The sequence below is a fragment of the Oreochromis niloticus genome, linkage group LG19 (genome assembly GCF_001858045.2).
Source record: "Oreochromis niloticus isolate F11D_XX linkage group LG19, O_niloticus_UMD_NMBU, whole genome shotgun sequence".
NCBI classification, from domain to species: domain Eukaryota; kingdom Metazoa; phylum Chordata; class Actinopteri; order Cichliformes; family Cichlidae; genus Oreochromis; species Oreochromis niloticus.
In genome coordinates this window covers 2,213,610-2,234,633 of record NC_031983.2, presented here as the reverse complement: position 1 = coordinate 2,234,633, position 21,024 = coordinate 2,213,610, and the positions used below count along the sequence as shown (strand labels likewise).

At 39.8% G+C, this 21,024-nt stretch overlaps 2 protein-coding genes across 2 annotated transcripts in view; one reads left to right on the top strand and one right to left on the bottom strand.

Annotated features, from left to right (window-relative positions):
* Nucleotides 1-21,024, top strand: part of nrxn3a (neurexin 3a) — a 233,810-nt gene that overhangs the window by 149,211 nt on the left and 63,575 nt on the right. The window contains 6 exon segments of the mRNA XM_013264683.3: nt 1,299-1,418; nt 1,702-1,822; nt 1,908-2,168; nt 2,436-2,626; nt 5,148-5,321; nt 20,018-20,137. Of these exon segments, the coding sequence (XP_013120137.3) occupies nt 1,299-1,418; nt 1,702-1,822; nt 1,908-2,168; nt 2,436-2,626; nt 5,148-5,321; nt 20,018-20,137 (987 nt within the window).
* LOC106096603 (uncharacterized) lies at nt 8,389-17,216 on the bottom strand. The gene is made up of 2 exons (XM_019348975.2): nt 15,511-17,216; nt 8,389-15,408 (listed from the first exon to the last, which is right to left on the bottom strand). The coding sequence occupies exon 2, from the start codon at nt 14,754-14,756 to the stop codon at nt 10,296-10,298; it is 4,461 nt and encodes a 1,486-aa protein (XP_019204520.1). The 5' UTR covers nt 14,757-15,408; nt 15,511-17,216; the 3' UTR covers nt 8,389-10,295.

The window sequence follows — 21,024 nt, the reverse complement described above, 5'->3', positions numbered from 1 at the left end:
AAAAAATAATATTAATATAAAGAATATTCCACATTATTGAGAATATACATTATCCTTTGAGCTTTTTGATATGAATAATTATAAATTTTAAAAAAACTTTTAAAATTATTTCCCACGTTTCAGAGAGCTTCTTGAAAATTGATGATGATCAATCTCATCAACTTCTCCCCAACTTGCCTACATAATCTGACTTTATGGGTTCAAAGTGTTGGTATCTGTATTACTCGTGTATTTACTTGGTATTGGATCAATACCAAAAGTTGTAGCACCGCACAGGACTGCAAGGAATAAGAGGCAGGAATGCATACATTAAACAAAAAGTTGGGATGTTAGCTATCCCCTTCCAGCCACTCAAATAAATAATTAATATATGAGGTCCACCAAATTCTTGGAGCTGCTTGTGCAAAGGATAGGTTGGTCCGGAAACCATGGAAAAATATAATTACATTTCTTGTCTACGGTGCCCGACAATATTTTCACGGACCGGCGTCGCGTATAAATACAACAAAATAAAACCAGTACTGGTACCAAAAAAAAAAAGATTTATTCATAACACACAGGAAAAGACCCAGTGAAACCAAGTTAACACTAAAAACGATTAAAAAAACGATTAAAAAAAGTAACGATTAAAAAAAGTAACGATTAAAAAAAGTAACGACAAAAACCACGAATTTCACACCTGAGTCTCAACTCTCGCAGCCTGGTACCAAACAACTCCGGTCCGTGGCCCGGGGATTGGGGACCACTGATATAAAGTCATTCTTAAAAGACACTAGAAGAATTATAGTTCATTGTATAGTTGATTTAACATCTTATCGCATTAGTATGTATTCAAATTGAGGCCTTTTTTTACAAGTAATAACATGGAATTTGATCAAGCCCTAATGTTTGATATACACAAACATAAACAACAGGTCATGGTAATAGCATTTTTTTTATTGGAGCAGGAGATTACGAAACGAAGATAAAAACGGAGTGCAGAAAATGGAAGGAATGACAGGAAGATTTCTTTAACTCTATGATGAGTAAAAGCAATTATTTCTACTGCTTAGCAGTCAGGTAAATGATATGAGCACAGACATCTGTGCTCATATCATTTACCCTGTGTAAATAAATGAATGACTATATCAAACCTTTGTTTCCCATCAGATCTAGTTTCAATCCAATTTTTACGTCATTTTCAAACTAACCAGGTTGTGGAAGACCTGTAAATGTTCCTAATGTCACTGGTGGGAAGCAAAGGTTTGGTTTTAGGCTCTCAGGATGTCCTTAACTTTGTGACTGACCATTGTTCTCAGGCAAGGGACCGGAGACCCTGTATGCTGGGCAAAAGCTCAATGATAATGAATGGCATACAGTGCGTGTGGTGCGTCGTGGCAAAACCTACAAGCTAACGGTTGACGATGATGTAGCAGAAGGTACTTGCCTCCATCAACTGGAAATATTCTTAGTATGTCTTTGTCAGTGTTATTCCACCATGCTACAGCACCTCGCCATAAACAGTAAAATCAGTGTGTAATTCTTCTCCAAAAAAGCAAGTACACATGTACCCATTAGTGTCAGTTTGCATTCATCTAATACTGTGTAATGTAATTTTCTCCTTAAATCAGCCCTTTTGTGTTAGTGTCAGACAGTGTTCTATTTTCTTTTCGTTTTTTTGTCTTTCTTTCAACCCTTCCCCTCCACCCTCCCCGTCTCCAGGCCAAATGGTGGGTGACCACACTCGTCTGGAGTTCCATAACATCGAAACAGGCATAATGACAGAGCGCCGATTTGTTTCTAGCATTCCATCCAGCTTCATTGGTCACCTCCAGAGCCTAAGGTATTTATACTTCTAAGATGAATATTCTGTAGATTTTTAAAAATGTTTCCTTATTTTTGACTACCTGTTCTTTTCTGTTTCTCAGATTTAACGGCATGCTATACATTGACTTATGCAAGAATGGTGACATTGATTACTGTGAGCTCAATGCCCGCTTTGGGATTCGCTCCATTATCGCTGACCCTGTCACCTTCAAATCCAAGAGCAGCTATCTCAGCCTGGCCACTTTACAGGCCTACACGTCCATGCACCTCTTCTTTCAGTTCAAGACCACTTCACCAGATGGCTTCATACTCTTCAACTCTGGAGATGGCAATGATTTCATTGCTGTGGAACTAGTTAAAGGGTAAACTTTCCTTTAGAGGATACCTGTTAAACTTTTCTTAATGGCTGTTGAATGGTTGATTTTATTGTGTTCCAATAAGAATAACAGACAAACACATTTTTATTGAAAGTCGGATATCCTAATCATGGCTGAACCTTCATTATAGGATAAAATTAATCTTTCTGCTATATTTTTACTAATTTGCAAATGGCAGATGTTTGTATTGCTATTTCAGACTTGTTTTCAGAATTGTTACATCCCATATAACTAGTGATTTTTCTCTTGTAGGTACATACACTATGTTTTTGACCTTGGAAATGGGCCCAACCTCATCAAGGGAAAAAGCGAAAGGGCACTAAATGACAATCAGTGGCACAATGTGGCTATTACCCGAGACAACAGCAACACCCATACGCTGAAAGTAGATGCTACAGCCACTAGTCAGAGTATCAATGGTGCCAAGAATCTGGACCTTAAAGGTATACTCAAGATATGACTCTTGTGACATGTCTCAGTTTTTCATTTAGATATAGTGGTTGTTTGCTGAACTGATAAGAAACGAGTGTTTAAGTTACACTCTGTGGTATACTGGTTAAGACATTTTACCTTACATGCAAAAGCTTCCTGGTTTCATTTTGGCAGGAGACACACAAATCATGCCTCAAGCCCTTTGAGGGTTTTAAAAGATGCCTATAAATAAATGTATTATTATTATTATTATTATTATTATTATTATTATTATTGTTATGAATAAACTTTAAAACTTTTTTTCTTAATGCTTTATTACAATCTATTCAAGCTGTTTTAATTTCAGGACTATAGATGCACAATCCTCTTAGCTGTGTTCTAACACAGAACTGTTTTTAGAGGTGGAGCTACACAAATTAATGTGTACACTTTGACAATACGGGAGATATAGATCACAGATACAGCTGCAGCACTCCATAGAGTGTACAGTGAGTACTGGATACATGGAATGCCATTCAGTATTGTTCTGTCTATTATACCCAGACACAGATATTACAGTGTTTCAAGTGTCATCGGCCTTACTGTTTACATCTGGAAGTTCTATCTGATCTATCCTGAAAACTTTTCAGTAGTCTTTGTATACCCGTACAACTTTTTTTAATGAGCACTATTTATGTGTAGCGTGCCTTCAAGCCCAGTTTTTGACACTTTGTGGTGCATGCTGTAACCTTGGGAATATAAATCAAATAATTTAACAATTCAGAAAGATGAATCACTGTTGACTTAATTGAATTTGAAGTTAAAGTTCAGGACTGCCAAATATAAATCACTAATTGTGTTGAGGCTGGGGTCATGGCAAACATCCTTTGATGCCAACTGGTCAGCCAGCTTACTACTTACTTCTAACTCAACTTTGAATCTTTTTTTTTCATGGATGCTAGGCTTGACTTTGACAGCAGGAAGTGTGGGTCAATATACTGACATTGAAATACTTCAAGACTATTCCCCAGTCATGCCTTGATGCTTGTTTGCATTTGTGAAATGAAGGAGTTGGTTTTTGAAGAGAATAACTACTACGGCTGGGTATCGATTTTGATTTCTATAACTGACTCGACGGTCCCGATTCAATTCGATTCGATTCGATTCAGTTTTGACTCAGACAGTCAGAAATATTATAATTCTGATCATTTATCAGTACATATCCATATTTTTATATCTATGTATAAAAACAAAGCTGGGACTTCATCAGAGGTGTGAGCATCACAGCAGAGGCCTTTGTGTCAAAGTAACTGAGGATAAAACAGAAAAACATGAAGCAGATTTTCCTGGCCTGACTTTTTATAGCAGATAAACTTAGAAATATTCTGCAGTAGAACACAAACTAAAGAAAACCATGATTCAACATGTGAACATGACCTGATGCTGCTGAAGTGAAGCAGAGCAAAGTTTGATTAGAGATACAGCTAAGTGTTTTGTAATTTGGCATCATTTGTAGAAGTTTACATTTCTTCAGTTATTTTTGAGAAAAAAAAAAAACAGTGGCCGGCAGCACTGTACACACTAGTAGACTTGTGCGTAATAAGCAAGCGAATAATGGAGATTTTTGATGGTAAACTGGTCTCTGAGTACACTGAAAGAAAGCTGAAGTGCGATTTTATCGTGGTGGAAGCAAAACAGCAAAAGTACGAGGAAATTCATGAAGCATAGTTTTGATCATTTTGTTTTGCTGCTGGTTCAGCAAATTTTGGTCAGAGCGTGATGAAACCTGCAGCTTCAGAATCTGTGAGATGTAGGCTTTCAGCACCGATGGCGTGTCCGTGTACGTGCCGTCGGGTGAACGATCCATGCTTTGTGCTTTACATCTTTGTGTGGAATCCATTTGCCTGCTCTCATTTACTGTTTTAGCTGTTTGGTGGTTGTTGAAATAGTTTTGTGAGCTTTAACCTGAGATTCTGGCATTTCTGACAAAATACTTTTATATTTAAACATTGATTCAGGATTTAATGAATCGATATCGCTTTATTCAAACTAAAATCAATTTGGATAGAGGACATTTTTTTAAAACCACCCCCAATAACTACATCAGACTTAACAAGACAGTACAGCTGGATTTTTCTGGTGTTCCCAGTAATGCAACAGTAAAATAGTATGTGGGCTCAAGTAATAAGAATGTGAATAATTAGCATACATTTGCAAATCAGCCAGCATTGTATTCAGACTTGTAGGTGAAAAGCAAGTATATCTTACCTCTTTTAACAATAACAAAACAACAATAAAAATCAAAGTACGTGTACAGCTGTCAAGAGGAAAACCCTGTGTGATATGTGGGCTCTCTTTAGTTCGGTTTCATAATTAATTAAAAGTTTTGTTTTCTTTCAAGTTTCACTGTCCTGATGTCATTTAGATCTGAAAATATTTCAACACAAATCTTTCTATAAATATCCACCTAGAATTTTCAGCTTTTTCTTTTTCTGTATACATTTTTTTAAAGATAATATTCTCCTGCACTTTTACATTTTTTCTGTGCCCCAGGTGATCTGTTCATTGCTGGACTGGGTCCAGGCATGTATGGCAACCTGCCTAAATTGGTGGCTTCCAGAGAAGGCTTCCAGGGCTGTTTGGCGTCAGTGGACCTCAATGGTCGCCTACCGGATCTCCTCAATGATGCATTGTTTCGCAGCGGGCAGATTGAGCGTGGATGTGAAGGTACACCGTCCCTCAGATCTCAGCCTGATTTAGACTACAACACAAACTTCAACTTCAACTCCAACTCCAGCAGCCCTTTCTTCCTGCTCAATGCAAACAGTAGCTCTTCATCCATGAATCCATATGGAAGGCGCTTCATCTTATTAACTGTATTTGTTGCCTCACTTATTCACTGTTAGAATTCTGATCAAATCAGTTCCTCTTACAAAACCAAGTTATCGGCCACATTGGTTGCCTCCTTACAGAGCCTTCATTATCACTATTTAAGCAGCCTTTGTTAATGCAGCCACAAAAAATTACCTCTCGGACTTTTTTTAAATCTATGATGCTTTTGTAAAGTTTTTTTTCTGAATGATATGAATATTAAGTTTTATAACTGATTCAAAACAAAAACACGGTTCTAATGGGTGCTGGCTCAGGTATATCAGTAAAAGGACAAAAGAGAGAGAGTCACTACATTTACATTCAGAGCAAAAGTTTTTTCCCTTGGACATACTCACATTATTCTTCACTTCCACTAACTCTGAGAGTTAACTAAAATGCTTCTGACTACGTATACTGAACAGAGTCATGTTAACACTGTCCTGTGTCACGATGCCAATGATATGTCAGTCCTGAGTGGATCATTGTTTACATCCATTCCAACCTTTAAAGCCCACAGAGTAATGTATTCAGATGATACAATGCTACACAGTAAATAAAGTTCTCTCTGGTCTCAGAGCACTTTCATAAATGGTGACAAAATGACAACTCTTTCTTTGTGTACGTCATTGTTGAGGTCATTAAGTATCATAATTTCTATTACTTTTTTAAAGTAATGCATTTCATTTTTTGTACTCTCTATAGATAATTCATTACAGTAACCATAACTATCATTACTTTTGTGTTTGCATTGGTTGTTGTTACATCAGTTATAACTTTTCAGATGGCCATACATCTGCAAAAATCTTTATCCTCACTGGGGCCACCAAACAAAATAGCACAACAGAAAGCTGCAGTAATGTATCCCATTACTGCACTAAAATGACTATGTTACAAGGAAATGTTATATTTGGAATAGCATTAGGCAAAACATTGGACATGGACCCAAGTAGATTTTTTTTATATGACAGTCGACATGCCTTTGAAACTTAAGCAACAAGAAAACATATTTTATGTCTGCACTGTGTATGCTCTGCCATGAACATGCAAATAGACTATATGAAGAAAAGTACAGGAGCTACTTGGTCATGGAAACCTATGCCATGAAGCGCCTTTGGTTTTGTGCCGATGTTGATGGGCAAGGCTTAAATTGTTAGTCAGTCAGCAAAGACTCTTACACACTCTGTACGTCGCAGCAATGCATTGCAACTTTACATGATCTGCCACTTTGTGGCTGAGTTGTTAGGATTCCTAAATGATTCCACTTTGGAATAATACCATCACAACACCACCCAGTTCATTATGGAATATCTAGGAGGGAAGAAATTTCACAAACTGACTTCCAAAGCTCGTATCCGATTACATTTCCATGCTTAAACTCGGCGAGCTCTCAGAATGACCCATTCTTTCACAGTCGTTTGTAAATACAGATCTGATGGTTGGTGCTTGATTTTATACACCTGTGGCAACTGGACTGAAAATATCTTGGCTGTGGTTACGTAGTAACAATGTCATGATTTTGGTTAAAACATTCTCATTAAGTTGTTTTTTCATGACTCTCACACTTTACCAAGAGATCAAGCTATTATATATCTATTATAAAAAAATCAAAGCTCAAAATTTATGTGACTCTTTTGAATAATATTTGGTACTTTCGATGGGAATCACTGTTTTTGTTACATTTTTTTTGTTAGACTACTGCTGTTTGAGGTAGCCGGGGTTTACAAATGGTAAGCTGCAGAAGTACAAAGCAAATAACAATGTAACTACTTCAAAAAATAGTTGATATCTTTATTTATAGGATGTGCAGTTTTACATCTTGCCATTATTTCTGCATCAGGCTATACTTGGTATTCAGTTCGCACAGACCTTTGTTCACAAAGAAAAACTTGCCAAAGGTTTTAACATGTTCTGTGTAGCTACACAAAAATGGGCTGTTGAAACATTTTGCACAAGAAAACAAATGTCATTGTGGACAAAATGTTTCCATCTTCCTGTAAAAGTTGTGCATTTTTATTATTCACTTATTTATTTTTGCTGTTTTATGGGCCATCTTCCACAATCTGTTTGCATGGACATCATTTTCTATACAGCAGTTTTTCTTATGCCTGCCATATCATTGAGTTGGAAATCTATGTATTGTATTTTTTTGTTTTTCATGGAACATTTATTTAAAGAGCCCCATGTTAAACCAGTAAATGTGCTAGCTGACATTTCATTTTAGTAGAAAAGAAACGGTATATGTACTCTACTGTCCTTGGTATAACAATCTGAATCAGAATGAAAACAATGTTATTTCATTGTACTGTATGCAGCGCAAGAAAGTATCGGTTGATTAATTTATTTTTCCAAATAAAATTTCATCAGTCGCAGTTTGTTGGTCTTGTCCATGGCATTTTTGTGTGTTTTTATAATTTTTGTATGGTTTTCTTTTTCTTTTGCAATACACCATGATCAGCTCAACAGTCTTTTAAACTGTTTTAAATTTCATTACAAGCCTTCATCACATTAAAAGGTTTTTGTTTGTTTGTTCGTTGCTTATTATCACTCCCTCCAGTTAATACACGACACCACGGTTCTTCATTCACTTAATGATTTATTCCTCCGTCACACTTCTCCTCCGAAACACCATAAAATCCACCGTCAAGCTGTCACTACATAAAAGTACAGAATGACCAAACATAAATATTACAAATAAACATTTAAACCCAAGTTAACAAATACGCGATAAACAAACACAGTTAACATACCTCGCTGGCTGCACGTAACCGTGAGGGAATGAGTCCGCTTCAGGAACAAAAACTTAATGAAAATAATTCCCAATTTCTTCTTCTTCTTCTTCACAGCTATCTTTTACTTTAAAACAGCTTATTTATTCCTTCTTGTGACTTAGTTAAGTTATAGCTTAGCTTCTTTGCACATGCTCTTTTGGCTTCCCTTTACGTCACTTAAAGGGGCCTGTGCGCAACACAGAATGAAACTTAGTTCCTACCCCAAAAGGAACAACAATAAATAAAGGAAATAAACATAAATGAACACAATAAATTAAACAAATTGACATAATTTACATTTATGGCAGTTAAACTCCCACCAAATCTCAACTTGAGATTTCTTCACAGATTTGAATCTTCAAGTTATAAGCATTTACAACAGTTTAACACATGCTTATTCTGCTTCAACAAGTAGAACTATTTTTTGCACTGGCCTTTCAAGATAAACTGGCTTAGTTGTACGTTTTCCCTGTTTGTCCAAAGTTGAGTCACTAACCAACAGCTTTACCTTTCTGACCCTTCCATCCGAGCTGGGGTACACCTCTGTGACTCTTGCTAGTCTCCAGTGATTTCGCGGGGCACTGTCTTCTTGGAGAATAACAATGTCATTGACCTTGGTGTTTCTTTTATCCCCATGCTATATCTGTCTTTGCTGGAGATTAAGGAGATACTCCCTCCTCCACCTTGTCCAAAACTCATTCGCCAAGAACTGCACCTGACACCATCTCTTACGCAGGTATAAATCTTGACTCACGAACTGACCCGGAGGTGGCGATATGATGTTAGACTTCATCAGAAGAATGTGATTTGGTGTGAGCGGTTCAAGACTTGTTGGATCATTCAGGTGCTCTGTTGTCAGCGGTCTGCTATTTATAATAGCCATCGCTTCATACAAAAATGTCCTAAGTGAGGCGGTGTCAAGTCTTTTAGCAGACTGATCAAGGATTGGTGTTAGAACACTTCTGATTGTCCTTATTTGCCTCTCCCAAATTCCTCCCATATAGCTGGATGATGGGGGATTCATTACAAACTCACAGCCATATTCCTTCAACTGCTCATGAGCCAAGTTCTTCATTGAGTCCATGAACTCTCTTTTTGCACCCACAAAGTTGGTACCTTGATCGCATCTCAACTGCCTTACATTCCCACGTATTGCAATGAATACGTGCAATGCATTGATGAAAGCATCTGAACTAAGGTCATCAAGCATTTCGATATGTACAGCTCTGCAACACATACAAGTGAAGAGAAGACCATACTTCTTCAGTTCCTTTCTTGCATCCCTCACATAGAATGGTCCAAAGCAATCTATGCCACAATATGTGAATGGAGGGGTCATTTCCATTCTGTCCTTTGGCAAATCTGCCATTTTTGGATCTTGTGTGTTCCTTCTATACTTTCTGCATGTGACGCACTTAAAGACACGTGAGGCAACTGCACTGCTGCATCCAATGACCCATATCCCATTAGATCGCAATTCATTTACAGTCATACCTCTTCCTTGATGCTGTACTTTCTCATGATAATACTTGATCAATAAAGAAGACACGTGACTTGTTTTTGGCAGAATAGCAGGATGTTTAACATGTGGATGAAGCTCACTTCTTGTCAAGCGGCCGCCTACTCTCAGCACACTCTGCTCATCCAAAAATGGACTTAATTTGCATAGCCTTTTTGCTTTGTCTTTGGATTTTACGTCCTTGCATTGCTGTAAATTCTTGATTTCACTGCTGAATACTTCTCTTTGGACCAATCTGATTATGAAAAGTTCAGCTTGTTGTCTTTCCTCAACACTTGTACTTCCATTGAGTTTGGGACTAAGACCCTTAACTTGCTTAGCATGATGTTTAAGACAAGCAATAGCCTTAACAACTCTTTTCCAGTCAGAAAACTTAGTCAGGCGGTCCAACAATGTTCTATTTGCCCTTGCACTGGTGTTGAGCACCTGAGCCCTTCGAAGTTCTGGATCATTGTCACTAACCTCTCCCACCTTAGCATCTCTTGTGGGTAGCTCCTTTTCCCACAGAAAGTCTGGGCCAGTGAACCAATTTGAAGCAACGAGCTAATCTGCCGATAACCCTCTCGAAGCATGGTCCGCCGGATTGTCTTCGGACTGCACATAATACCATTGGTTGGCATCTGTGGTGGTCTTGATTCTCTGGATCCTATTTGCCACGAAAACATGAAAGCGTCTGGCATCATTATTAATGTACCCGAGAACAACCTTTGAATCAGTCCAATAATATTCCTTAAGGTTGTCTATTTCGAGCTCATGTTTTAACACAGCACCCATCTTCGCAGCAACCACTGCTGCAGACAGCTCAAGCCTTGGAACTGTTGTGACCTTGGTGGGGGCAACACGCGCTTTCCCCATGACAAGTGAGCAGTATACGCTGCCATTAGAGTTGACTGCTCTTAGATAAGTGCACTCCCCATAACCTGTGAAGCTAGCATCTGAGAAGTGATGTAATTCGTACTGCTTGACATCTATGAAGCTTGCTGGCATGTAGCACCTCTTAATCTTTACTTGACACAAGTTATGGAGATCTTGTAACCATGACTGCCACTGTGATCTGCACTCCTCTGAAAGTGGTTCATCCCAACTAGCTTTCTCTCGACTCAACTGTTGCAAGATCAACTTCCCACGTAAAACAAATGGTGCTACGAAACCCAAAGGATCGTAGATGGAAGCTACTGTGGATAGCACTCCCCTTCTCGTCATTGGGTGTTTCTTGACAGTTACTCTGAACTGAAAGTCATCAGAGGATACACACCATTGCACGTCCAGTGCTCTTTCTAGGAGTGGCTCCCCTAAATCTATGTCCAGCTCTTTGACACTGGCAGCACACTCTTCCTTCGGTATTGACTCCAATACCTTCTTGCTGTTGGAATTGAACTTGTGTAGTCTAAGCTTGCCTGCACTGCAGAGCTCTCTCGCTTCCTTGATCAGCTCGATTGCCTCAGCATCAGACCTTACACTCACCAGTCCATCATCAACATAAAAATTTCTTCGGATGAACTTGACAGTGCTTTGATTAAATCGATCCTGACCTTCTGTGGCTAGATGTTTAAGTCCAAAATTGGCACAGCCAGGTGAGGAAGCTGCTCCAAACAAATGGACTTTCATCCGAAAAACTGATGGCGGAGACTCAAGATCACCATTCTCCCACCATAAGAACCTCAAGTAGTCTTGGTCTTCAGGCTTTACATGGAATTGATGAAACATTCGTTCCACATCACACATAATAGCGACTGGGCCCTTTCGAAATCTACAAAGAACTCCCACCAAGGTGTTTGTGAGCTCTGGCCCTGTAAGTAGGTGGTCATTCAATGACATGTCTTGAAATCTTGCCGAGCAATCAAAGACCACTCGCAGTTTCTCTGGCTTTTGAGGGTGGTATACGCCATTGTGGGGAATATACCAAGCTGATTGTTTATCAAGCTCTTCTTCTGGGACCTTTTCTGCTTCGCCACGACTGATAATGTCTTTCATAAAGTTCATGTAGTCTGTCCGATATTTCTGGTCTCTCTTGAGCTTCTTTTCCAAGCACATGAGGCGTTGAATAGCACATGGCTTGTTATTTGGGAGCTCTGGCCTGCTCTGTTTAAAAGGCAGAGGCATTTCGAGATGTCCGTCTTCTTTGTGCCTAATTTCTTCTTTCATTTTAGTCAAAAACCGGAGATCTTCTTGCGAGAGATTTGCCTCTTCTCCAAGCCTTTCACTGAAGTCAGATTCCAGCACCTTAAGTACGTCTTCTGGAGTAGTCATCTCCTTAATTCTTGTTTTACAAACATAATGAACTTCGCTTTTCAGCTTACTTGTTACTTTGGGTTCAGGGGTCACTTGCTTTACAATGATGTGGTGACTTAATCCAATTGCATCACTGTAGTGTTCGCTTGGATCACCATAGCTCACTATGCTCCAGCCTACGTCAGTTTTCTGTGCGAAGGGCTGGTTGTCCTCACCACATACAACTTCTCTAGGCATTAGTGCTTGTGGACAGTTATACCCAATCAGAAGACCGATTTCACATTTCTTCGGCGGGGCAATGTGTTCCGCAAGATGCTCTAAATGAGGCCATGCCCTTGCAGTCTCTGGCGTTGGAATGTGTGTACGATTGGCAGGTATGAACTCACGAGTGTAGACCGTTGGCACTGTGATCTTCTTAGAAGAAGATAACCCTCTTATTTGTAGACCTTTGAGTGTTTTGCATGGTACAACTGTCTCCTTGGAAGACATTGTGGACAGCTTCAACTTGACTGGCTCTGCATTAACATCAAGAGCATCTGCCACTTCTTCAAGAATGAATGAAGAGTCACTTTGTGAATCTAACAGAGCATAGACAAGGACTTCTTTGTTTGAATCACCTGGCATTGATGCATAAACAGGAACTATTGCTGAAGTCTGAGCACTGTTACCATCATGCACAACTCTATTGGATGTGGTTTCTTGAGTGGTGTCTTGCGGTGATTGTGGCTTTCTTTCCTTACTGCAACCTGTCTTGTCATTTTCTTGTTGTTTTGAGCGATCCTCATGTAAGCATGTGGGGTGGCGCTTTGAGCAGGTGTCGCAGACCATCCGGTTGCTGCAATTCTTGGATTGATGGCCAGGACTCAAACAGCCGAAGCACAGTTTCTCACCTTGAATGAACTTCACTCGGTCAGCAACTGGCCATGCAGTTAGTCTACGGCACTTGTGTAAGACATGCCCTGTTTTCTTACAAAACATACATGTGCTTACGTTCTTCTCAGTGGTGTTAGTTGTAAAAATCCTTGCACTTGCTGCTTGGTTCTTAGAGGTCACTACATTCTGAGGTTTAGATCTTGTCCTTTCCGGCTCCCCTTGCCACAAAGCATAGTAAGATGTAACAGGGTTACAAGCAATACTAGCCTCCAATGTCAGGAAAGTTACAAAATACTTGAAATCTGGGAACCTTCCATGCTCCAGCTGATACTGTGTGGCTTTTCGGTTCCATCTGCTGCTTAACCAATCAGGCAACTTGGCTGTCAGTTTTTGATTTTCAATGCCATCATCAAGAATACGCAGACTCTCATTGTGAGCCATGGCACATTCACAACTGTGTAAAAAGTCCACGAATTTCCTTAAGTCAGTGCTCTCTCTTGACACTATTTTTGGCCAGGCATGTAATTTGTCTCGGCAGGCTTTGGCAATCATAAAAGGCTGGCCGTATCGCTCATTGAGGAGTTCCCATGCAGCAACATATGCAGTATCTGAACCAATCAGAAAATAACCTTCTAATGCCTCTCTAGCTGCTCCTCCAACATATTTCTGGAGGAAGAATATTTTCTCTGAGCTTGGAATGTTTTTCTTTTCAATAAGAGTTTGGAAGGATGACTTCCAATGATTAAACTTGAGTGGATCACCACTAAAAACTGTGGGCTCTGGAATGGGTAGCCTATTTGCTGATATAGCCTCAGCTAAGACCTTCACAAGCTCTCCTGTGCTATCTTGAAGCACATGTGTTGGCACTGCATCCTTTGGTGGTTGTGAGTGCTGGTCCTCAGGCTTCACCTGATTGAGTGGCTGCATAACCTTATGTAGATCCAGGCTCTGTGGAGCATTCCCTTGGGCTGGACTGAGCTCATTCTCATCATACACTTGAAGCCTTGCTTTGGCTGCATTCAACCTTTCCAAATTCTCCAAACGTTCAAGTTCTCTCTTTAGGTTTTCTACAGACCTTCTTCTTGCAGAATTCTCTTCTTGCTGTTTCTTTAAGAGAGCAGCCTCTTGTTTCTCTCTTTCTAGCCTACATTCAGTTTCTTCTCTTTCTCCTTCAAGACGACGAGCTAATGCGGCTGCTTCTTGGTCTGCAATGATCAACCTCTCTTCAGCTTCAAGGTTTTGCAGTTTCTCTTGGTGGCCCTCTTGTTCAGCCATAATCTGCAGTACAGCCTGTGTAGCTGCATACTCGGCAGCAGCTTCTTGTCTTCTAAGTGAAGATACATTTGAGTGAATAGAAGAAGCTTTAGAACCATTAGAGGCAGGAAGTGAAACACTGGAAGCTGAGGATGAGAATACAGAACTATGATCTGGCCAAATCAACTCCTCAGCTGTACCCTGCATTTCAGATTGAGCGTTTTGCACTACAGTCTTGGTGATCGAGATGCAGTTATCCATCTTGCGACGCATGTCATGGCCTGGTTGATCAATTCTTCGGTAATCATCATAAGCAATGTTCAACTCAGATAATTCCCTTTGAATACTGGTGATGTGTTCTTGTAGGATGTCACTAGGATCCTGTTTTAACACAGATCTTTTAGCTACCTTAATCAGAGCTTTCCATCTTTCATATTTGCTGTCAAAGCGAAGCAATAGCCCTTTGATTTGCTCTTTCTGAAACTCCTTTCCCTTTTCTGTTAATGTCCGGGCTCTTTCACTTCTACGAGGCTCTTCAGGTGGTGCTATATTTTGCCCGATATTTGATTCATCTGTCTGCTCTAACTCTGTCTCTTCTTCCAGAGCAGCTGCTGCACCCTGAGCTTCTTTACTTGTATGTGACATTTTGATTACTTAGACACAGATATACACAGGCAGCATACAAGAGCAAGCTGCAACAACATTTGCAAATACTAAAAGAATGATCTTAACTAAATGAAGTCACTCTCCATCAAATTAGCCCATAGATGTAAAATATTACAGAGTAAGTACACTTAACGGAGTTCTTATTATAACCTTGTCACACACTGAACTTGTAAAAGACACTGAACCATAAATACAAACTGTGAGTTTCTATCAAAATGTACAAAGTTTACTTCTGCCCCTTAAGAGCCAACTATAATCATTCAACTGAACATGAATTTACATCTCTTACGTAAATGTACATTCATATACGTGAAACACCGTGGCTGCCAGGCTATACACAGTCCCTTTTAGCTTCCAACTCTTGTGTCACTTTTCAGACCAAAAACTTTAGAGTCTGACTTACAGACTTCTTCATGAAAACCTTATGAACTTGTGTGTCCTAAACAGTGGCTTATCTGTGTTCCCGTCTTGATGAGCTGTCGAATTTGCGCTGATAGGGCGGGTCTGGGCAGGTCCGAGTTTGACTATCACTCCCTCCAGTTAATACACGACACAACGGTTCTTCATTCGCTGATGGATTTATTCCTCCGTCACACTTCTCCTCCGAAACACCATAAAATCCACCGTCAAACTGTCATTACATAAAAGTACAGAATGACCAAACATAAATATTACAAATAAACATTTAAATCCAAGTTAACAAATACGCGATAAACAAACACAGTTAACATACCTCGCTGGCTTCTTCTTCTTCTTCTTCACAGTTATCTTTTACTTTAAAACAGCTTATTTATTCCTTCTTGTGACTTAGTTAAGTTATAGCTTAGCTTCTTTGCACATGCTCTTTTGGCTTCCCTTTACGTCACTTAAAGGGGCCTGTGCGCAACACAGAATGAAACTTAGTTCCTACCCCAAAAGGAACAACAATAAATAAAGGAAATAAACATAAATGAACACAATAAATTAAACAAATTGACATAATTTACATTTATGGCAGTTAAACTTATATCGAAGCCCATTTATAATTAGGGAGTTCAGACAGCAGCAATACATTTTGCCGTCACTAGATGGTGATGCTGCACTGCTAACAAACAGCAAATAAGCATCAAAACTGGCTGTAGGATTTTCTTATAATGAAGCTAAAGTTTAAAACGTCCCCCCTTGACGGTTAACGTGACTTTGTCCCGAATACCTCCTTTAACTGAGCACCATCTTTAACGAGGTAAGTCTCCGTACCATCACATGATTTGAGGTCGAATAACAATAAGTTTTTGTTCAGTATCATTGCAGACCAACCATTCAAGTTTGTTTAGCAATAAACAATAATTTCCCTAACAAATGAATGTGTGTGAGTAGCCAAAGTATACAAACAACAACATACAAAGCAGTTTAACAATCTCATCCCACTTTGTTGCTCTTTATTTTTCATTATCATCATAACATCCACAAAGTTATTGATGACACATTGTTATAGTGGCACAGTAGCGTTAGCGTTTCGACAGCACAAAGGTCCGAATCCAGTTGCTGGCTGGGCCTCTGCTCCTGCTCTGTGTACTCCACCTTCCTCTCACAGTCCAAAGACATGCATGCCTGTTTAATTAATGATTCTAAATTGGCTGTCAGTGTGAATGTGAGCATGAATGATTGTTTGTCTCTCCATGTTGGTCCAGTAGACTAATGACCTGTCTACACACTTCTACCATGACAGCTGGAATGGGCTTCAGCTCTCCTGTAAACATGAACTGGCACTGCATAGAGAATAGCCAAACAGAAAGTCTGAACAGAAATAACGCTGAAATGTACTCTGCTTCATTTCAAATATAAAATACTTTAAAAGAAACTACATTTTGCCACATTCCAATGAGAAAAAGAGAGATCTTTAGGGATAACTGTAGCAGTTGAATGATCTTTTACCAATTCAGTCCAATCAAAATTCAGTATTGAGTTTTATTCGATTTTATTTATATAATTCCAAATACAACAACAGTCACCACTTGGAATTTAACAGCCATAAGGCATTACATTATGATGGCTGACAGGTAACGTGAATAACGCTGATGATCACGTTATTCTGGCACATATTGAGTGAGAGATATATAGATAATATATTAGATATATTAAGGAGCAAGTGCAAGCTTAAGGACCAGATTGTGATGGTTAGATGATATAGTCAGAGCATCTCCTAAACTGCAGCTCTTGTAGGTTGTTCCCACTCTGCAGTGGTATCTATCAAAAGTTTTTCCAAGGAAGGAACAGCAGTGAACCAGTGACAGGTTGTTCACAGGTTCTTCATGGGCAGCTAAGACTTCAGTGATGCACATTCAATTTTAATTCAATTTTATTTATATAGCGCCAAATCACAACAACAGTCGCCTCAAGGCACTTTACATTGTAAGGTAGACCCTACAATGATAGATACAGAGATGACCCCCTATAAGCAAGCACTTTGGTGACAGTGGGAAGGAAAAACTCCCTTTTAACAGGAAGAAACCTCCGACAGAACCAGGCTCAGGGAGGGGCGGGGCCATCTGCTGCGACCAGTTGGGGTGAGAGAAGGAAGACAGGACAAAGACATGCTGTGGAAGAGAGACAGAGATTAATAACAGATATGATTCAATGCAGAGAGGTCTGTTAACACATAGTGAGTGAAGAAGAAACACCCAGTGCATCATGGGAATCCCCGGCAGCCTACGTCTATTGCAGCATAACTAAGGGAGGATTCAGGGTCACCTGGTCCAGCCCTAACTATATGCTTTAGCAAAAAGGAAAGTTTGAAGCCTAATCTTGAAAGTAGAGATAGTGTCTGTCTCCTGAATCCAAACTGGAAGCTGGTTCCACAGAAGAGGGGCCTGAAAACTGAAGGCTCTGCCTCCCATTCTACTTTTAAATACTCTAGGAACAACAAGTAGGCCTGCAGTGTGAGAGCGAAGTGCTCTAATAGGGTGATATGGTACTACAAGGTCATTAAGATAAGATGGGGCCTGATTATTTAAGACCTTGTATGTGAGGAGCAGGATTTTGAATTCAATTCTGGATTTGGATCTGGGGCAAATGAAGGGAAGCCAATATAGGATAAATTACAGTAGTCCAGCCTGGAAGTAATAAATGCATGAACTAGTTTTTCAGCATAACTCTGAGACATGATATTTCTAATGCGCATGAAAAATGAAGGCTGGCCTATGTGGTCCAGTCCAACCAATCAACTTCTGTAGCTCAAATTGCTGAAAAATGACACTGATTATTATACAAAGGTGTCAGAATACACAGTCCATTGCAGTTTGTTGTGTTTGGGGCTGCATAGTTGCAGACCCATGCCCATGCTGACCCCTGTCCACCGAGGGCACTAACAATGCTCACATGAGCATCAGAACAGTACCCCTAACTAATGGAAGAAGGTAGCCTGGTGTGATTAATCACGTTTCCTTTTACATTACATGGATGGCCGGGTCTGTGTTGCTTACCTGGGGAACACCTGACAGCAGAAGAAGACAAGCCAGCAGTCGCAGTGTGATACTTTGGGCAATGTTTTGGGAAACCTTGGGTCCTGCTAAGCATTGTTGCAGACCATGTACACCCTGTCATTGGACTGGGACCTAGACAATATTAGGCAGGTGATCACAATGGTATGCCTGATCCTTATATATTTTAAGATGAAGACCCAGCAATAATAGAGCTGGTGTCCCCCCCGACTACGAGTAGGCCAACGTATGTATCTTAAAAACCACATTTCTAAGATTTCAAGGGATTTTTAGGAAGGCTTATGAACTAGATAAGTATGGGAAACCAGACAACCATGGAGACAGAACAGGGAGGGACCAGAGAGACATGGGGACACAAATCACTTCCACAGGAGACACCGATGAGACAAAGACAAGAATGGGACAGACTGGACACGAAAAGAGAATCAAGAACTTAAAATATAAATGAAAAAACTATGGACTACTAAACTCAAAACTAACTGATACATAGCTTTAACATAAGTATTTCTTAAATTACCCAGGACCATAACACTGAGTAGCTCCATAATTAACCTTAGTGTGTGAAGACATCCATTTACATGTGTAACGGGGCAATGTGATTGTGATTTAACACAGGTGTTATTCTAGAAGGGAAACCCTCCTCAAAAACGGACGGAGCAGTGAGCAGCCAAGGGAATAGACTTGATTAAAAAAAACTGTATGACTAAAATATAATTTATTATATTTAAACAGTTAAAAATGTAAAATGAATTAAAACAACCCTGGCCAGGGAACAACACAATAAAAATCAATAAAACACAGCATTAAAAGTCCAGTGGCGTCCGCCACGATATAAAAGTCACTAAAAATAAAAAATCCAGGCAAGCGGTGCAGAAGGGGGAAACCCGGCGGCGTCCTCACCGTCCTATCAGTGTTCTCTGCTCCAGCGTGCTGGAAGAGAGGGGCAGCGACAGTCACTACTCTTATAGCGGCTACAGTTCATTAGAGTGGGATAAGTCAGGAGACTTACCCCGGGTGGGCAGAGCTCTTAACTCTGCCCGCTGCTTCCCTGCAACACGCCAATCGGCACCGGCCCATCTCGCCGCGGGAGGTAGAGCGCCGTCTCGCCGCCTCTAGTTCCCTGCAGTAGCGTGATCTGGCCTCCAGTTATTCCAGCAGCTGGACCGCTCCCTCCACGTCCCTGCTCGCTGGCGTCGTATCCTCGTTCACCGCTCCACGCCAACCTTCACCAGCCCTCCCGTGTCTCTGAGCACTCTCCCTAAGTGACCGCCCGCTGCTGTCTTCTCAGGTGTGTCAAATTAGTAAATGGGAAAAGGGCGGAGTCTCTCCAGGACAAATTGACAGATGTAACCAAAACATGCAATACAAAAAATAAATAAACACACTTCACATTAGAACACAGCAAAGCAAAACAACATCCGTCCTTCCCTGGATGACACATGTACAAAATGTAAACTATTTAATAGATTTGAGACAAACCGCAGCATGTTATAATCTCTGTACTAAAATATTGTGGTCAGTGGTAATGAATGCTGCATTGAGGCAGGACAAGCACAGAGGTGAGTCCACTGTCAGCGGCCATAAGAAGATGAGTCCTCTTCAGTACCACTGTTTCTGTACTCTGATCAGCTCTGAAAACACGACTAAAACTCTTCAAATAAACCATTCATCTCATTCTTCATATACATATTTTCAGCTTCAACACTGAACTGAAGCCAGTTTTGCCAGTTTTGTGCTTGCTTCTTCTGTCTTGATCCCCAGGACCCAGCACTACCTGCCAAGAGGATTCCTGTGCCAACATGGGCATTTGCATTCAACAATGGGAGAACTACACCTGCGACTGCTCCATGACTTCATACACCGGCACACAATGCAATGACCGTGAGTAATATCTAATGTCGCATTCATCACTCCTTTGGAAAAGCCTTTTTTGTCACCAGTGAGTGACAAAAGTGAGATTCAAGAAAAACATTTCAAATGGAGAACATTCAATGTGTTGACTCCATATTAATACACATGTTGCAAGTCAGTTTTATATTTTCAGAAATATGTAGCCTATACACTAAATATTAATTTAGCTGAACCTTTGTGGTGGTGACTGGCACTGATGTATGGTTAGTAGTAAGTCTTCCTAGCTATGGATTCCAATTACAAAGAAATATTTCCCAATAGATTTATCCATGGTGCTAAACCAAAATAATGTAACTCCAATGCTGAATACCCAAAGGTAATAGGGTACAGAACAAAACTCTCAAATATACTAGTGTATCTGACCCTGCCTGCAAACAAGCTAACATATCAGTATGAAACCAAATAGTCTGCTAGATGATTGTTTTAAAAGAATCTCATTGTAATTCTCATATCTTCCTCATAACAATATGGAAAAAATTATTAATCTTAAAACAGATTAGTGTGTTTACAATTGAAGTGTTCTCTCAAGTTTTATCATAAACATTTTGTATTTTTGTATGTCTCATATAAGCTTGTTCACAAAAATGCATTTTACAAGAAAAACATCACTCAGACCAGCAGGAGTCACTGTATTGAGCACTGAAGTCCAAAGCATCTCTCTATGAGAAATCAGCTTAGATGAACTGAGTTGCATTGAGTTAAAAAAAAAATTCAGAGTGGCAAAAGAACCATATTTAGCTTCATGATAGTGTTTGGCTGTCACATACTCCATGTTTCTAATATGAATGGCTTTTTTGTCTTCTCAAAGAGGTTGTTTAGGTGCTCTCTTTATTTGTCCAATATAACCTTGAGCACAG

What these genes read in the sequence shown, in the direction of transcription:
- LOC106096603 (XM_019348975.2), bottom strand. Translation starts at nt 14,756, where the DNA reads ATGTCACATACAAGTAAAGAAGCTCAGGGTGCAGCAGCTGCTCTGGAA.